This window comes from Vipera berus, assembly GCF_964194415.1.
Source record: "Vipera berus genome assembly, chromosome: 8".
Taxonomy (NCBI): Eukaryota; Metazoa; Chordata; class Lepidosauria; order Squamata; family Viperidae; genus Vipera; species Vipera berus.
In genome coordinates, this window is record NC_138211.1 from 22085489 (window position 1) to 22102965 (window position 17477).

The window sequence follows — 17477 nt, forward strand, 5'->3', positions numbered from 1 at the left end:
TTCTTTGATGGCCTGGTTTCCTTTGACCGCTCACTCTTGCGAACATCATTGCTTCCTCCAGTGAATTCCCCCGCTTGTCATGGCCAAAATAAGTGAGACACAGTTTGGTGATTTTGCCTTCCAGTGACACGTCTGGTGTGATGCACTCCAGCACTTGCTTGTTGGTCACCTTTGCTGTCCAAAGAATACGCAGTAGCCTTCTCCATCACCTCAGCTCAAAGGAGTCAATGTTCTTCCCGTCTTGCTTTTTTTTAAGGTCCAACTTTTCCAGCCAGAGAGCATGATAGAGCAGACTAACCTACATTTGGCTGCCAAGATGATGTCTTTGCTTTTCCAAATTCGGCTCATGTTCATCATTGCTCTGTGACCCAGTGCAATCCGACATTTTATTTCCGGATTGCCTGCAGTCTTTTGAGGGATCTGTTATCCTAGGAAAGTGAATGTATTCTGTTATTATAACCTTTTAATAAAAGTAATAATAGCCTGCATGACTTTGACTGGTCTACACTGAAGGGCTGACACAAGGAAAGAAGTTGGGGAAAGTGACTTTAAGTGGATAGCGGGGGGGGGGGAGGACAGGATATATGACAGAATATATACAGGGAATTTTCTCTCTACAGGTAGTTCTTGACTTATGACCACAGTTGAGTCCAAAATTTCGCTTGCTAAGTGAGACAGTTGTTAAGTGTGTTTTGCCCCATTTTATGACCTTCACACAATTGTTAAGTGAGCCACTGCAGTTGTTAAGTAACGTGGTTGTTAAGTGAATCTGGCTTCCCCTTCGACTTTGCTTGTCAGAAGATCGCAAAAGGGGATCACAGGATCCCGGTACATTGCGACCATCATAAACACGAGTCAGTTGCCAAGCATCCGAATTTGGATCGCGTGACCGTGGGGATGCTGCAATGGTCATAAGTGTGAAAAGCAGTCGTAAGTCTCTTTTTTCACTGCCATTGTAACTTCAAATGGTCACTAAGTGAACGGTTGTAAGTCGAGAATTACCTGTGGTTTTATGCAGAGCCTTCAGACTCGTAAAACCTACACCAGAGCTGTATATTCAAGCGAGGGTGTGCTTCATCAGTGGGTGATCGTCAATGGATGACATGATAACAAGTCTCCCCAAAGCCAATCAAAGACACGGGTGGGAGCTCCTCAATCCCATTTACAATGGAGAAGCACAGACACAATCCTAAAAAGGTAAAGGTAAAGGTTCCCCCGCACATGCGTGCTAGTCGTTTCTGACTCTAGGGGCCGGTGCTCATCTCCGTTTCAAAGCCGAAGAGCCAGCGCTTGTCCGAGGACGTCTCCGTGGTCATGTGGCCGGCATGACTGGACGCCAAAGGCGCACGGAACGCTGTTACCTTCCCACCGGAGTGGTCCCTATTTTTCTACTTGCATTTTTACGTGCTTTCGAACTGCTAGGTTGGCAGAAGCTGGGACGAGTAACAGGTGCTCACTCTGCTACGCGGCACTCGGGATTCGACCCGCCAAACTGCCGACCTTCCGATCGACAAGCTCAGCGTCCTAACCCACTGAGCCACCGCGCTCCTCAATCCCATTTACAATTGAGAAGCACAGACACAATCCTAAATGTACACAAATAGCATAAAGGATTGGGTAATGAGCCAGCTGGGTGTGTTCTCTCCTCAGGATGCTCCATCATAAGCCTTAGTTAATAAAACAGTTGCTGGATTCACAAGGCATGCGATCAGTCATAAGATGGCTTAACGTGACTAGGCCTGGATGCCTGGTTGAACAAGACACGGCCCCATGTCAGTTTATCCAGCCAACTGGAGTACGTGAAGCATCCCACGAGTTTGTGCTGGGGAAAATCAGTGAGATGGGCCCATTGCAAGAAAGAAAAGGGATGCGTGTTAAGTCCAAATTTTCACGGGGGCCTGACCTTAGGTGCTGGAAAATAAAAGGTTGCGTTTTCAATTCATCTTTTCCGAGATCCATTTGATGCATGAGTATTTGCAAAAGAGGGCAAAAAACCATGGTCATGATGAGGCAATCAAAGCTTCGCCCGTTTTTGCGGTGCATTGAGGACATGAAAATGGGTGGAGCGTTGAGGGGCTTCCCACGGCCACCATCTTGACTTTGCTTACCATAGCCTACACAGCCCATCCCCCAATTTCATCTCTGTCTTTTCTCCGTTCTCCTGTCTCTTCTTGTTCTTCCATTCTCCCTTCTCTTCTTCACTCGCCCACTATTTTGACTTAAATTCTAAGATGTTACTAAAATTTTCACAATATGGATTATGACCACCATCTTCCCCATTCTATATAACTGTTTTAAATCAATCAATCCTTGATAGAAGCTTGCATTCATCCTGGCTTCACTGCCTCTCCTACCACTCACCCACCCGCCCACCTTAAGTGTCCTGCATTCCTTTAACTTCCCACCCAGAGCTTGCTTTTCGTTGAACACACAATAAAACGTTTTTCCTTCCTACTTTTGGTGGAGTCTTCTTTAGGCCCCTGCAAACTCTTCCTGTTGTTCTTTGCCATAGATTATCACCTATAATCCTTGATAATCTCGATTGAGCTTGTCTGACATCACCACGATGGTTCACTTCCTCCTTTAAAACATGAAGGTAGCAACCTTCTTAGCAATTTTTGCAAACCAGGCCTTCCAGTGAAGCTGTAGTATGACTTACTCGCACAAAACATGCTATGCAAAGACAACAATAGTCTTTTGTTCATTTTGGATTAACTTAGGTTAGATGTACGAAAAGAACAGGCAGAGTTGGGGGCTGAAGTTAAGTGGACCATCAGTTCAGAGCTGTTACATGGTCACAGAAGGTCCAGGTCCAACCCCTCTTGAATACCGTTGACCTTTATTTGGTGCCAACTTAGTACTGAACTTTAGTTGACTATTACAGAGGGTGGTGAACACAGCACAAAACATCGTGGGCTGTCCCCTGACACCACTGGATGACCTCGCCAGGGCTGGCTGCCTTGGAAGAGTGAGGAAAATCCTCAGGGACAACTCACACCCTGGCCGGTACCTCTTTACTCTCCTACCATTGGGTAGGAGATACAGGAGTATAGCCAGCTGTACCAACAGGCTGAAGAACAGCTTCTATCCATGGGCTGTCAGGCTCCTGAATGGAAAATAACTCTGTGTATGATTGACTTGCGAGGCCGGTGCGTTGTGCAATTAGCTCACATGGTGTAACAAGATGGTGGGTTTGCTGTCACTGTGAGTTGTGGTGGTGGGGGGCATGAAGGGAGGCTCAGCCAATCTCACTGTATACAAGGTGTACTTTGATAATAAAGGTTCACTCATTCATTCACTTGATTCTTGTGTATAGGCTTGAGCAATAAATCTTCTGAGCTGCAACTGAATGTCTGGTCCTGATCTTTTGCGCCTCACACAAGTGCATTGTGTGAAGCCAGCCAAACTGGGAACAATAAGCACTGGACTTGTGCTATGTGGATGATGCAGTTTTCCTCAGCCATCCAAATAGTCTCTTTGTTTCAACACATAGTAGAAACTCATAATGTGACTCACATTCTTGTCATCTCCCTGCTAGACTGCTGCCATTTGTTCTACACAAGACGACCCTTGAAGGTGACGCAGAAGCTGGTAGACTCCCCCCTACCTTGTGGAGGCTGAATTTCGGATCCCAGTTTAAGGGGCTGATGCTTCCCTATAAAATCCTATATGAGCTGGGTCTTCCTTACCTTCAAGATCATTTGATCCCATCAGAATCTGCAAATGTCCAACCTCCAGGAGATGGGAGGACAGGAACCTTGAGGGTCAACTTTCAGTAGCACCATGGAAGAGTGTGACCCCAAAACTGTCACCCCTCCCCCATTTTTTCATTCAAACAGTGCCCTTGTGTAGGAGCGTTGACATGGAGGAGTCATGGTGTAGAATGGTGAATGTAGTGCGTCTCCATTTTGTTGAAAGGGCTTATGGTATTTTTAAGACCTGTAAACTATCCAGAATGGCGAGGAGGCCTCATGTATACCCTTGTAGGTACTAAATAATCTCGGATGCTCCCAATGGAATTTCATCTTGAACATCTGTATCTTAGCTCAGGGGTCCCCAACCTGGGCAACTTTAAGACCTGTGGACTTCAACTCCCAGAATTCCTCAGCCAGCCCTGTGTTAGCTGATCCCTTGCCCAGCAATCGGGGCAGCACTTTGGGTGGCTCAGTGCCTGCAGCGCCACCTGCTGGTGGCATGTCAGGCAGCTCCTTTGTGCCAGCTTCTCTCTTTTACCTACAAGCCTAGTAGTAGTCTGTTCTTAGAGCAGAGAAGAGAGGGTAAGTTGGAAGGGGCCTTGGAGGTCTTCTAGTCCAACCCTCTGCTCAGGCAGGAGACCCTGTACCATTTCAGACAAATGGACGTCCAGTCTCTTTTCGTAAACCTTCACTGACGGAGCACCCACGACTTCTAGAGTTAAGCCGGAAATGTCCCAAAAGAGCAGGCAGATGTGAGGGGGGAAATTACAATGCCCAAATTTAGAAAATCCTGAGACAATGTCAGCCCTGCGAGGTAGGCCATGTCAGGAAATGCTCTTCCAGCAATGGTCTTTCTTGGAGTAAGATAGAATTAACAGAACCTTGACAGCTTGTCCCGTTTTCCTTCTTATACTGAAGAAAACTGAGGCAGGGATTTTTTGAGTTTCTTTCACACATGCCCCTCTTTCTCCGAACTAAGACTTTTTCTTTTTTTGGGAAGTCCCTCCTTAACATCTTTTAAGATAGCGAGGCAGGAGACGTATACATTTAATAAATGTAAAATACTCACTCTTTCCTCCCTCCCTTTCTCCAATCAGCTTGACATTTGATTTATTTATTTCAAATATTCTTTGTCTGCTGTCTACCGCAAAATAAAGTCAGTCGAGTGGGCTCACAGCGTAATTCAGTACGGAACAAAATTCAGCAAAAATATCAGCCTGAGCAATGTGGCCAAAGCAAGGAGAGTCAAGAGGATTCAGATTTTCCTTCCTTCCTCCCTTTCTTCCTGTTTTTAAAATCCTTCCTTCCTCCCTCCTTTCTTTTCCTGTTTTTAAAATCCTTCCTTCCTCCTTCCCTCTTTTCTTTTCATTTCCTTTTAAAATCCTTCTTCCTTCCTTTTTTCCCTGTTTTTAAAATCCTTCCTCCCTCGCTGCCTCTTTTATCTTTCTTTTCCTTTGTTTTTAAAATCCTTCCTTCCTTCCCTGATTTCTTTCTTAATGGATGTTAATCTGGAAAATGACTAAATTAGAAAGCAGATTCTCTCTCACACACAGGTGTCCGTCACACGAGCTGGGACCTTCAAGAACTTACATGAAATAAAAGCCAGAAAAATAAAGAGCACAGGAGTGCATGGAAGAAACAGGCTCCAACATTCTGAGTGCAAAATCCTGGTATTTCTGGTGCAGACTACCCTTGATTATCCAGCCCGTGTTTTAATGCACACATGCCTAAATTGACCCTCCTTTAACGCAGCAAAGGCAAAAAAAAGCTAGGTTGTCTTCACTTATTTCATCTGGGTACTGGATTAACTTGGATTTACAAAATCGAGTGAAGCAGAACTACTCAGGCAGGATTCACACAACTCCCCATAAGTCTAACCAAGATTGATAGCAGCCCACCTTCTTGCTTTCTTCGACACTTAATGCTCATCACTTGGTCAGTCCTGGATGGGATGGGGCAGCCGGGGGGGGGGGGGCTCAGGAATTCAACTCCAACTTGAAACCACAAATCTTTGTTATAAGGGAATTTAGCCCTCAGATGGCCCCGAAATTGGGTCTGTTTTCAGAACGATCCGAGTTGTTGTTGTGTTTTTTTTTTCCTGCTGAAAGAAAGCTCCGCTAAGGGCTGTATGGAAACGAGGTTTTCCCAGACAGAAACCGAAGCTAAACTCATTTGCGGAAAGCATTTCAGGTGATTTTCCAACGCCCACGAAGAAGTCAACCCAGCAATCTGGGCGTGCAACAAGGCCCGTTCTAACTGGACCAAGAATCAAGGTCCGTTTCATTGAGGCTTTTTCATGAAGAACCTGCGGGAAATCCGATTCAGACGTGCCTGTAGTTCTTCCAGGGAAGATGCCTTGGAAAGCCCGCCCGCCTTCCCTTTCTCAGCGCATCTCCATCTCCAACGCGACCTTTCCCTTCAACCCGCCCCAAGCCCGGGGCTTCTCGGGGGCGCCTGCCTGCCTGGCGAGCGCCTCGCACGTCCGGACGGCTGGATTCACGTGTCCGCAGGGCCGGCTTTCCTGACGGCGGAACTCTGGGTCTCCCGAAGGCTCCACGGAGCCGTCCTGGGGTTGCTTCCCCCGCGCCGCCCAAGACCCCGAGCCCGGGAGACGCGGGGATGCCCAGGCGCGCGGGGAGGGGGGGGCGCGGGCGGGGCATTCGGGGGGAGGGGGGGAGAAAGGGGAAGGGGAGGGGGCGTGGCCCAGGCAGGGAGTTCCTCGTGACGCGCACTTCCATATATGGCCAGCCGGGGGCGGGGCTAGGCAGGCTATATAAGCAGCCGCCCGGCCGGCGGGGAGGCAGAACTGGCTGACTCGCGTGTTGGAGGGTGGGGGAAAAAAACCCCACCAACAAACCGTCGCGGGGATCGTGGGAATCGTGGTCTCCCGGGCCGCCGCTCTTGCGTGTTTCTGCCCGCCTTGGCCGGCATGGTGATCGAGGACGTGGTGCCGCTGGAGAGCTGCGGCTTGGCCCGGCTGCTGCGGGACCCGCAGGAAAGCGGCCGCACGCTGGTGCTGGACTGCCGGCCCTTCCTGGCTTACTGCCAGGCGCACCTGCCGGAGGCGCGGCCCGTGCACTGGAACGGGCTGCTGCGGCGGAGGTCCCGCGGGCGGAGCGGGGTCGGGCTGGAGCGGCTGGTGCCGGACCGGGCGCTCTTGGCCCGGCTGCGGAAGGGCGAGCTGGCCCACCTGGTGGTGCTGGACGAAGCCGGCGGCTCCGTCTCGGCTCTGCGGCCGGACAGCCTGGCCAGGCTGCTGCTCAACGCGCTGCTGCGGGAGGAGCGAGCCGGGACGTCGCACATCTACCTGCTGCAAGGTAAGAAGCCGGCCTGGAGCTTTATTTATTTTATTTATTTTATTTTAATTCCATTGATATCCCGCCCTTCTCCGAAGACTCAGGGCGGCTTACAAGCTTAGCAGTAGCCTTCATTCTATGTATATGCCTGCTTATTAGGGCTTTCACACACACACCCCCAAGCGGCATTATTACAAAGTCAGCTTAATTGCAAAGTCAGCTTAATTGCCCCCAACAATCTGGGTCCTCATTTTACCTACCTCGGAAGGATGGAAGGCTGAGTCAACCTTGAGCCTGGTGGGACTCGAACCTGCACTAATTGCAGGCAGCTGGTGTTACTTAAGGAGGCATTAGCCCACTGCTCCACCAAGGCTCCCCCCCTCCTCCTCCTCGTGCGCCCAGGACTGGGGGGGGGGATGTCTGGGGCAGAGGCAGGGCTAAGCGACGGGGCCCGGCCCTGGCTGCGTTCGCACGGCCCGCGGAACCTGGGCACTGAAGGAGCCAACCCACGGCTGGCCTCGGCGGTTGTGGCTGCTCCGAACTGGGTTCGCCCAGCAGGTTGGGTCGCCGGGAGCCAAAGCGCGGTTAAGGTGAACCGCCGAGCTTGGTTGAGGCGGTCATGTGAATCCTGACTGAAGAAAAGCGAGTCCAGCCGTCGCTGAGGTTTCAATTTTAAGGGAAAGAGTCAGAAATGAAAAGCATAGAAATAAAATTAAAAAAAAGAGGCAGGGTGGGATTATCCCCTGTCCCCTGCCAAAATTATTATTAGGCAATAATAAGAAATATTTAATAATATTGTTGGTAAAAATGTCCTGCTGTTAGCTGGCTGATTTGGAAAGCCTTTGATATGCTGCCTTTGCTTTATACAATCTGGATTCACACACGGAATCCTAAACCAGGGTTAACCACGCATTGTACCATGGGTTCACATCATGCCTAGATAGGTAACTGTTCTGGCTTCTGGGCACAGCACGGGTTGGTGCAGCTTCAAGGATGGTTGGTTCCTCACCATCTGACCCTCAAAATACCCAGGTATATTTCAGCCTAGTAGGGTAGGTTGTGTGAACTCAGCCTTTCTCAAAGACACCTTCAAGGAAAGACAGAATGGGGCGCATCTGCTGAGGGCTGAGGAGATTAAGTCTTGGTCCCTCTGCTCTGTGAGAGAAAATCTTACAGAACTAAAGCAGAATAATGGTTATCGGGATGATCCGAGGAGCGTGGAAAAAAAAAGCCAAGCTGGCAATCATTGTGATGGTGTGATGGTTGCTCTCTCTTTCTAGAGCTTCGGTCATGGCTGTCACCCCAACTTGCAGCACCTTCAGTTGGGATGATGGGCAGTCTTTCACTACCTGCCAATCATTTTGGATTGTGTGGAATCTCGTTAAGAGGCATTAATGCCCCATTTTGGCAAAAATGGAGCATCAGGACCAGATCTCAGGTTGACCTCCGAGGAGATTCCAGTTTCATGCTGACTTCCAAGGAGATTCCATCTGGATCTTGTAGTAGGAATTAAACTGGAGGGGTGATCACATTGCCCAAATCTATAGTTTGGCGCATCTGCAATATTTCTTTCAGCAATCAAGCATAGGTGTAAATGGCACTCTTTCTGTCTCCTGACGGTGCACCTGTCTGCAAGACTTTGGATCTTGCTTCATCACTTGCTCCTGCCTCTGTGATGTCCACGCATCAGTTCCTTAGGCCCAGCGCACAAATGAAAAAAAAGCACACGTCAGCAATCTTGGGTTAGCATCTCAATTAATCAGATCACTTTGCAAATGTTAGCTGTGGCCTCTCCTTGTCGCCACCGAAGCACATAAAATTATAGTTGGAACTAAAAATGTTCCTTGCCTGCTCTGAGTCTTTTCGCTGGAAAATTTGGGTCAATAAGCCAATTTGGGCTAGTAGTTAAGACACTGGGCTAGAAAGCAGGAGACTCTGTGTTCAAGTCCCACTTTAGCCATAAAAGCCAGCTGGGTGACCTTCGGCTGGTTCCCCCCCACCTCAGCCCAACCCACCTCACAGAGTTGCTATTGTGAGGAAACTAAAATGACGAAGGTGTGTTGCATATGTTCTCTGCCTCGAGTTATTTGTAAAAACAATAAAGGCGGAGTAGAAATAATAAAATAAATAAAATTAAGGATAAAGGCTTCTTCCAGCAGATGCTTTTAAGCAGCGTTTCTCAACCCTGGCAGCTTTCCGAGGGGTGAACTCCAATTCCCATTGAAGTCCACCCCTTAGAAAGCTGCCAGGATTGAGAAACTGCCTGTAGGTGTGAAGGATGTGCTGCTTGCTGATAACCAGAAGGAAATAGCCCGGAAGGCTGCTATTATATGCTGTCTCCCAACTCAACAGCCCACTTCCTTCCAATCTCTCTCATTTAGGTGGCTTTGAACACTTCCAAGCCAATTTCCCAGAACTGTGCGCAGTGGCACCACCTATCTTGGCGCCTTCGCCAGCCTTAAGAAGCCCTGAAGACAGTGGTGCAGAAGTGGTGACTCCCTTGTATGATCAGGTAAGTTCCTGGACTGGGAAGGTATAGAGCAAACGCATAAGAAGAAGTTACAGACCTACTGACACACCTGTAATTCCCCAAGCAATTTTTTTTAAAAAATTAATCTTCTGGTCTGCTTTAATTAAACTGTCTAGACTTCGTAGAGTGAGTAATGCTTGGTGAAATGATTGCGTGCGTGGTGGAATACCAACTGACGTGGAAGAAGAGCTAAATTTCATTTTATTCATCCATCCTTTCCTTAAGGCTTGGAGCTGGTCACAAACAGAGCTTGGATTTTAGCTGTCACATCTCGTAATCATTTTTAAATCAATTAATTATGTTTTAATTGCCTATTGCAAGCATCTCCGTGCAGGAGTGTCTTGGAGATAACTAAGGGGGTATGGAAGTTTGTCTCTTCATGTTTCCTCCTTTGTGGCTTAATTGCAGGTTATACCAGAAGCAAAATATTTATAAAGTCCCTTTAATTCTCAGCTGACATCCATTCAAAAGTTACATCTCCTGTTAATGAATTATGCAATATAACCCAGTTGCCTTAAATAGTAACACTTCTTTCTTCTCCTAACATTTTGAGGTTTCTTCTCATTTTGCTGAATGTGGAATTATGGCAAGTTGACCATGATTTGCAACAATTTATCTACTCTGAGTTTTTCAGGGTTTGGGGGAATCTTACAGTGGCACCATATACAAAAATGGGCTTAATTTGTAACCTTCCGCCTTCTTATTTGGAAGAAAGACCCAAATATCTAGAGACCTTCACTTTCATTTAAGTTCTTCAACATTAGCCACAGGAGAGACCAAAATGAGAAATAAGAACTCCTAGAATTAAAGATTTTTTTTCTTGTGAAAACAATTGACCAGTGGAATGGCTTGCCTTCAAAAGTTGTGGGTGCTTCATCACTGGAGGCTTTTAAACAGAGACTGGAAAGCCATCTTTCTAAAATGGTCTGGGGTCTCTTGCCTCAGCAGGGAGAGAGACTAGACTAGAAGACCTCCAAGGACCCTTCCAGCTCTGTCATTCTGTTAACTGGACATAGCATGAACATATGTCTTACTGGACATGCATAAAGCTAAGCTGAAGGGCGGTAGACCTGAATCTGGTCTAACCACGGCTCATTCAGAAAAATTGCTTGACTCTGTAAAAGATGGGCTTTGCCCCTTTCATCTTCTCCCTGGATATGATCAATGGAGCTTTTATTTTTTCCTGCCATTTGGTTTACTCATTACACTACAAAGTATGACTTGCTTCACATGGTTGGGCTAAACCAAAATTCTCTAAATTTGCACATTGAACTAAGCACTGAACCACGACTTACAAGCCTAGTGGCTAAGTTCACACAACAAAAAATTAATCACATGGTGGCTTAGTGACTAGTCCAGGGGTAGGCAACCTTGGCTCTTTTATGACTCGTGGACTTCAACTCCCAGAATTCCTGAGCCAACCATGCTGAGGGGAAAGGGAGAGGTTTCCAAGCTGAGCCATGCTGGCTCAGGAATTCTGGGAGTTGAAGTCCACGAGTCATGAGGGGGCCATAGTTCCCTCATGCTGGCTCAGGAATTCTGGGAGTTGAAGTCCACGAGTCATAAAAGAGCCAAGGTTGCCTAACCCTGGACTAATCCATTCAGTGGAACCTATAACTCTTAGGAAGGCAGAGAAGAACTCTGCAGGAAGAAGGTGCCAGCTGCTACCCAACTTGCCAGAGACAGCTGGGAAAAACTAGTGTGAATTGAAAAAGCTTCCCACGCTAAGCTGTGCCGAAAAAGTGCAGGATGGAGAGAAGAGAATAAAACCTGAAAAAAACCCGTTCTCCTTGGTCCTCTTGCAACTACTGTTTAATTTTCTTCATGCATGTTTCACAGGAGTTAAAGTGGCATATAAATTTAATAAATAAGTTCTGCCTTCAACTAATTAGTGGACCCCAAAGCTGAACATTGTCCCCTTGGTTTTTTCTTTTTCAGGATGGACCGGTGGAGATCCTACCTTTCCTTTACTTAGGTAGCTGTCACCATTCCTCCAACAGAGAGGTGCTGGAGTCACTGGGAATCACAGCGGTCCTTAACGTCTCTTCCAGTTGTCCCAACTACTTTGAAGGACACTTCCTTTACAAGAGCATCCCAGTAGAAGACAGTCACATGGCCGACATCAGCATATGGTTCCAGGAAGCCATTGATTTCATTGGTGAGTGCCATAAATCGGAGACACTCGTTGTTTCTGTGTAAACTGGGGCAGAGTGGACCATTTTGGAGGGGTGTAATTCAGCCTCTTGGCTCTCCGAAGAATGGCAGGTCTCCGTTCGTTGACACAGTGAAGTCCCTGGAAGAAACAAGGCTGAATGAGTTGGTCCAGTTTGATCTTTGGGGTGGAAGGGATAAGGAAGATGGTAGTTATAAGAAGCTTCCCAGAGGCAAATCATTCCTATTCACACCATTAAACCACTCTAAATCGTCAATAGCTGATGGAAATCATGTGGCTGGAATTTGGCCATCCTTGTCACCAAATGTTGATGATGTGATCTTGAAAATGGGTGCTGGTGGGAGTAGTGGGGGGGCATCTTCAGGTTGCTGGTAGCCCATCACTGTCCTGAGAATATCTGCAGAAAAGTAAATGAAGCCACCTTGAGGTCTCTTTGGGTTAACCACCTATTATACTGCCACACATGGAATATGATACAATAGTGACTCATATCCAACTCATTACATGATTAGGACAACCTCAGCTTGGCCAAGGAGGTCTCCTTAAAGACGAGATTAGAGCTTTGGACCTATTTAGGGAGGGTGGGCCTTCCAGAGAACAGCAGTAGCTAAAATAGAGACCTTGCAGATACAGAGGCAGCCCAAGTTCTGGATCCAGTTTGTCAAAGGCAGGTTGGGGAGATACTGGTGCTCCTGTGTCTTCCTTGTGAACTTTACAGAGCAGCTAGTGATCCGAGAGAGATCCTTGCCTCAATCTACCCAAGCAACGTTTAACACGAGAAGCTATTTCTTGGATCAAGTGGGAAATGAACAGATTAACAGAGCAGGGGACATGGGAAGCATAAAGCATAAAGGTCTAATAAATAAATAAAAATTTTTAAAAATGGGTTACAGTTGGCATGGAAGAAGTCTAGGACAGGGGTCCTCAACCCCCAGGTCTGTGTACCAGTACCGGGCCATAGCATGCCAGCAACCGGGCCGCACAAACAAGCAAAGCTCCATTGCGGGATGCAGGCAGCACACAAAGCCACACCCCCTCCAGTCCGTGGGGAAAAACTCCACGTAACCAGTCCCTGGTACCCCAGAGGTTGGGCACCTCTGGTCTAGGAGACATTAATCCGTGGCCCAGTAGTCCATGAGCCCTCTCCATCCTGCAGCCTAGAGACTGCCTCTACAACACAGCATGAAATTAGACTGCTAAATCAGTGGTGACAGGGTTGGTTTTTGGCACAGAATCCTAAGAGAATAACAGAGGTGGAAGGGACCTTGGAGGTCTTCTAGTCCAGCCGCCCTGCTTGAGCAGGGGACCCGATGCCATTTCACAGGTGGCTGTCCTGTCTCTGCCAATCGGAACAGAAAGCTTGCTTTCGCCATCCTTCCAAGCCTTGTGCCTGCCAGGCGGGATCGTAAAGACCTTATTCACCCATTCTGTGCCCACCCAAAACGGCCAAAGGGTCTTTCTAGGCATGGTGGGATTCCTGCAGCCAGGACCGTCTCTCTCTCCCCCCCCTCCCCCTCCGCCACCTCTGACCTCCTCCTCTCCTGTTCTCTCGGCAGACTCTGTGAAGGCCGCCGGTGGGCACGTGCTGGTACACTGCCAGGCTGGCATCTCCCGCTCAGCCACCATCTGCCTCGCCTACCTGATCCAGAGCCGCCGGGTGCCGCTGGAGGAGGCCTTCGATTTCGTCAAGCAGCGCCGCGGAGTCATCTCGCCCAATTTTGGCTTCATGGGGCAGCTCCTGCAGTTTGAGACGGAGGTGCTCTGCCATTAGCCGGCAGCTCCTGTTCGCTCTGCGGAGGAGGAAGAGGAGGAGGCCAGGCGGCTTCTTACGGACCACAGATGGGGAGGGGGGGCCATTCCTGTTTACATCCCACATGGGGGGGGGGGAGAGCCACGAGCTGGGCCTCCTCCTTTTTCTTCTATTGCACTGATTGGTAGCAAGGAATCCCCAAAGTGTGAAATTGCCGCCATGACTATGAAAGGAAATGTGAATAAGCTGGAAAGGAAGAGAAATAAATGTGAGATGAGCAGGTTCGACACTGTGGACAGGAACGGCTCGGCCCCTCTGGTGAACTCCGTCGTCCCCGGCGAAGAGAACCAAATGTTATTTATCTGTACATTGTTTTACGAGTGAATCCCACTGGCGGCTAGTTGGTGCATTGCGTAAATCAAACCGGAGCACAGGTAGTCCTCAACGTATGACCACAGTGGAGCCCCCAAATTCACATGGCTAAGTGAGACATGTGTTAAGTGAGTTTTGCCTCGTCTTACGACTTTTCTTGCCACATTTGTTAAGTGAATCCCTGCAGTTCTTAAATTAATATCCTGTTTGTTAAGCAAACCTGGTTTCCCCGTTGACTTTGCTTGTCAAGAAGGTCTCAAATGGGACGTTGCAACCGTCATAGGTACACGCCAGTGGCCAAGCGTCCGAATTTTGATCACGTGACCACACTGCAATGCTGCAATGCTTGTAAGTGTGAAAAATGGTCATAGGTCTCTTTTTCCAGTGCCGTTGTAACTTGGAATGGTCGTTAAATGAACTGTTGTAAGTCGAGGACTATCTGTATCTCCCCTTGGGTCCTCCAAAATTTGATTTGGTGCCATTCTTTCTAGCCCAGGTGACTAATGGTTGGGTGTCTCTTGGATGTTGCCCAACATCCTTGGAGGACTTCAACTCAGTCTGAAATCACTGCATTTTTTAAAAAAGTCATAATATATATTAAAATAACAGTTTAAAAAAGAGATCCAGGTTGCTGACAGTCTTATGCATTTGACAGTGGGAGTAAGTTCACGTTGCTGTATAGCCAGCATCCTGCTCCACCAGGGGTCTTCAAAATTGGCCCTTTTATGACCTGTCCACAAGTCTTGTAGTGGCCAAGTTTGAGGGCTCCTGCATTAGTACCTTGTGTGAAACACACCAGTGTTTCCCAGCCAGGTAGACTACTCTGGCACCTTTTGATCAGAGGAGCCAGCAATCGACAAGCCCCACTGTGATGCATACGGCTACTCCTATGTGCTGTGTGGACAGAATTGTGTAACTGGGTTGAAAATTGTCTTCACCATCTGTAAAGTGAGGTGGGAGAATTCAGGGACCTCCTTCCCTTTGAGCACAATTATCTAGGGGGGGAGGGGGGCTGGAGCAGTGGTGGATTGGGCCCCAAACTGTTCCCTTCATCTCTCTCTCTCCCCCCCCCAAAGCAATACTCAATTGTTCCTCCACGCGTGTGCTATTAGGAGAACCTCTTTCTTGACGGACATTGATTTCAAAATGTCTTCTGCACTTTATATTTATTATCACCTGTTGCAATAAACAACCACTTTTTATATGGCAGGATGTGTGTCTCCAAATGCTTGCTCGGTTGGGGAGTCTGTCCTTTATTTATTGCCTGAATGATGAAATGATTAATGTGCCCTAAGCATGCTGAAGACGCACGCCCGGTGACATGGTCAAAGAAGTCAAGATGGTGGCAGCCATGTTTTATTTAAAGCTCCACCTGTTCAGGAATTTCTACCTTGGGTGCTTGGCTGACCATCTAAGCACCCCCTGTTATCTATGAATACAATAATGGAGGCTTTGTTTATGCAATACCCTAAGCCATGGTTTGCTTAACCTTAGTTGAGTGAATAAGCCACATTACCTGGTTCCCATAACATATTGTGTTAAACTAGGTTAGGGTCAACATTTTGAAATGCTTATTGATGAGCCCCATAGAGAACCCTTGGTATCTTTAATGACTCGCATAGCAGCCTCTGCAGCAAACCACAAAAATGTCAAAATAATGACAGACACGATGTCATGGCTAAAGACGGCTTATGATGCAATTATAACGACATGAATGTGTACTGAACGTGGTTGCCTTCGTGTGACATCACTCATGTTTTGTAATTTGCTCCCCTCCCGCCCCCCAAAACCAACAAGAAGCCTCCCTCCCTTGACTTGACGGAACTTGAGGAGCTGCCTTTATGTCATCAGGGTTCATACACTCAATCATGGTTTGTTTAATAAACCATAATGACCCAGCTCACACGTAGCAACCAATATACTGTGGCTAGAACATAGAACACCATCAGAGTTGGAAGGGACATTGCAGGTTTTCTAATCCAAACCCCTGCTCAACCAGGAGACCATTTCAGAGAGTCTCCAGTGATGGAGCACCCTCAACGTCTGAAGGCAAGCTCTTCCATTGGTTGATTGTTCTCACTGTCAGGAAATTTCTCCTTAATTCTAGGTTGCTTGCCTAGGTGGACAAAACAGAATGACTGGCTTTACAAAAAAATGCAAAGCTCAATACATTTCATTATACATTAAATCAGGGTGTCCAACCACGGCAATTTTAAGACTTGTGGGCTTTAACTCCCAGAATTTGGAATTCTGGGAGTTGAAGTCCACAGGTCTCAAAATTAACAAAGTTGGATACCCCTGCAGTAGATTGAAACACAAGGCATGCAATCTGCACTCTTCCATAGCGCAGAGGTCCATGCCTGCTTTGCGGCCTCTTATCCATTCTCCACCCAAGTATGAGTATTGCTGGATCAAGAGCTGCATATCTTTTGTGGTTCCAAATGTTTTATTAGTTCATCAAAAATATAAAATACAAAGAAAAATGAAAATGTTGGGAAAGTAGGGGAGGAAAAATGGAAGGGGAAGAAGTGTAGAATAAATGGGGAAGAAGAAAGAAAAGCGTTAACTTCCAACTCTCTTTGTTGCAATAGAATAAGATAACATACAGCCTGATTTTTTTTATTTTTTCATACTAATATGTACTAATCAATAAAATCACAAAACTGGGTCCAATCAAAGAACACAGTTGCTGGACACCGTCAAAGCGGACCCCAGCCAGAGCATAGAAAAAACTCAAAGAAGCTGTGCAAGATCGGAAGAGATGTGGAGAGACCTGGCCTGTAGAATCGCCAAGAGTCAGACACGACTGAGTGGATAAGATCATCATCATCATCATCATCATCATCATCATCATCATCATGTAACTAGCCACTTCTATAACAACAACCTAATCCGCAAAACTCAAAGTCAAAGATTCACTTTTTTCCACTTCAATCCCAAAGTCTCCAGAAGTGGTTTTCAGGTGGAAACCAAGTTAGCTGTATTCTTTTCTTCAAGAGCTGAACTGAGCTGAGCTTTCTTCTGGTTCACGGCCTTGAGGACCATCGGTGTCCTGGGTGGATTTTGCATGGGGCTGGTGCAAAATGAAGACCCTTCTCCCCTTCCTGTTCTGATGGCCTGGAGCTCAGCTGACCTCTGCATGGTCCGGATCTTCAGCCTCTGGAAGCCAGTCACTCACCTTCTCTGCCCAGTGGTGTCCCTCTGGATTGAGGTGCAAGACCCTGGGTCCTGAACAGGAAGAATGGATGGGCATTTGGTTGCGGGGCAGAGCCATCTAATCCTGCTTATGGACAAGAGGACCACACGAAAGGTGCAGGTGACCCTGGTCCCAACTGATGCTATGGAGAACACAACACCCAAGCCCTGGTGCTCAGCAGCCTGTGGGCCTTCTCTCTCGCCTACCGTCCACCAATGCGGCAGGTTTGACTCCCAGTCAGATTTTCCAGCCAGCCTCCCCCACCCTATCTCTGCAGCAAGAGAAACCCTCCCCACACCCCATTTCCTCTGAGCTGCTGCTTCTCCATCCTACTTTGCGGTGACTCACAACCCCACAGCCCAAACCCAGAGCTTTCATGAAATCAGACGGCCTCTAGCATGGTCTGAGTAAGACAGTCCCAGGGTAGGAAGTGAAGGAACTTTTAAGTGGTGATGGCAGATGTCA

The 17477-nt window shown here is 47.7% G+C and overlaps 1 protein-coding gene across 1 annotated transcript; it reads left to right on the plus strand.

Annotated features, from left to right (window-relative positions):
* Positions 1–6624: 6624 nt before the first annotated feature.
* DUSP2 (dual specificity phosphatase 2) lies at positions 6625–13465 on the plus strand (the record flags this gene model as incomplete). The annotated part of the gene is made up of 4 exons (XM_081334125.1): positions 6625–7012; positions 9373–9503; positions 11460–11679; positions 13251–13465. The coding sequence occupies 4 exons, from the start codon at positions 6625–6627 to the stop codon at positions 13463–13465; spliced, it is 954 nt and encodes a 317-aa protein (XP_081190251.1).
* Positions 13466–17477: the final 4012 nt, after the last annotated feature.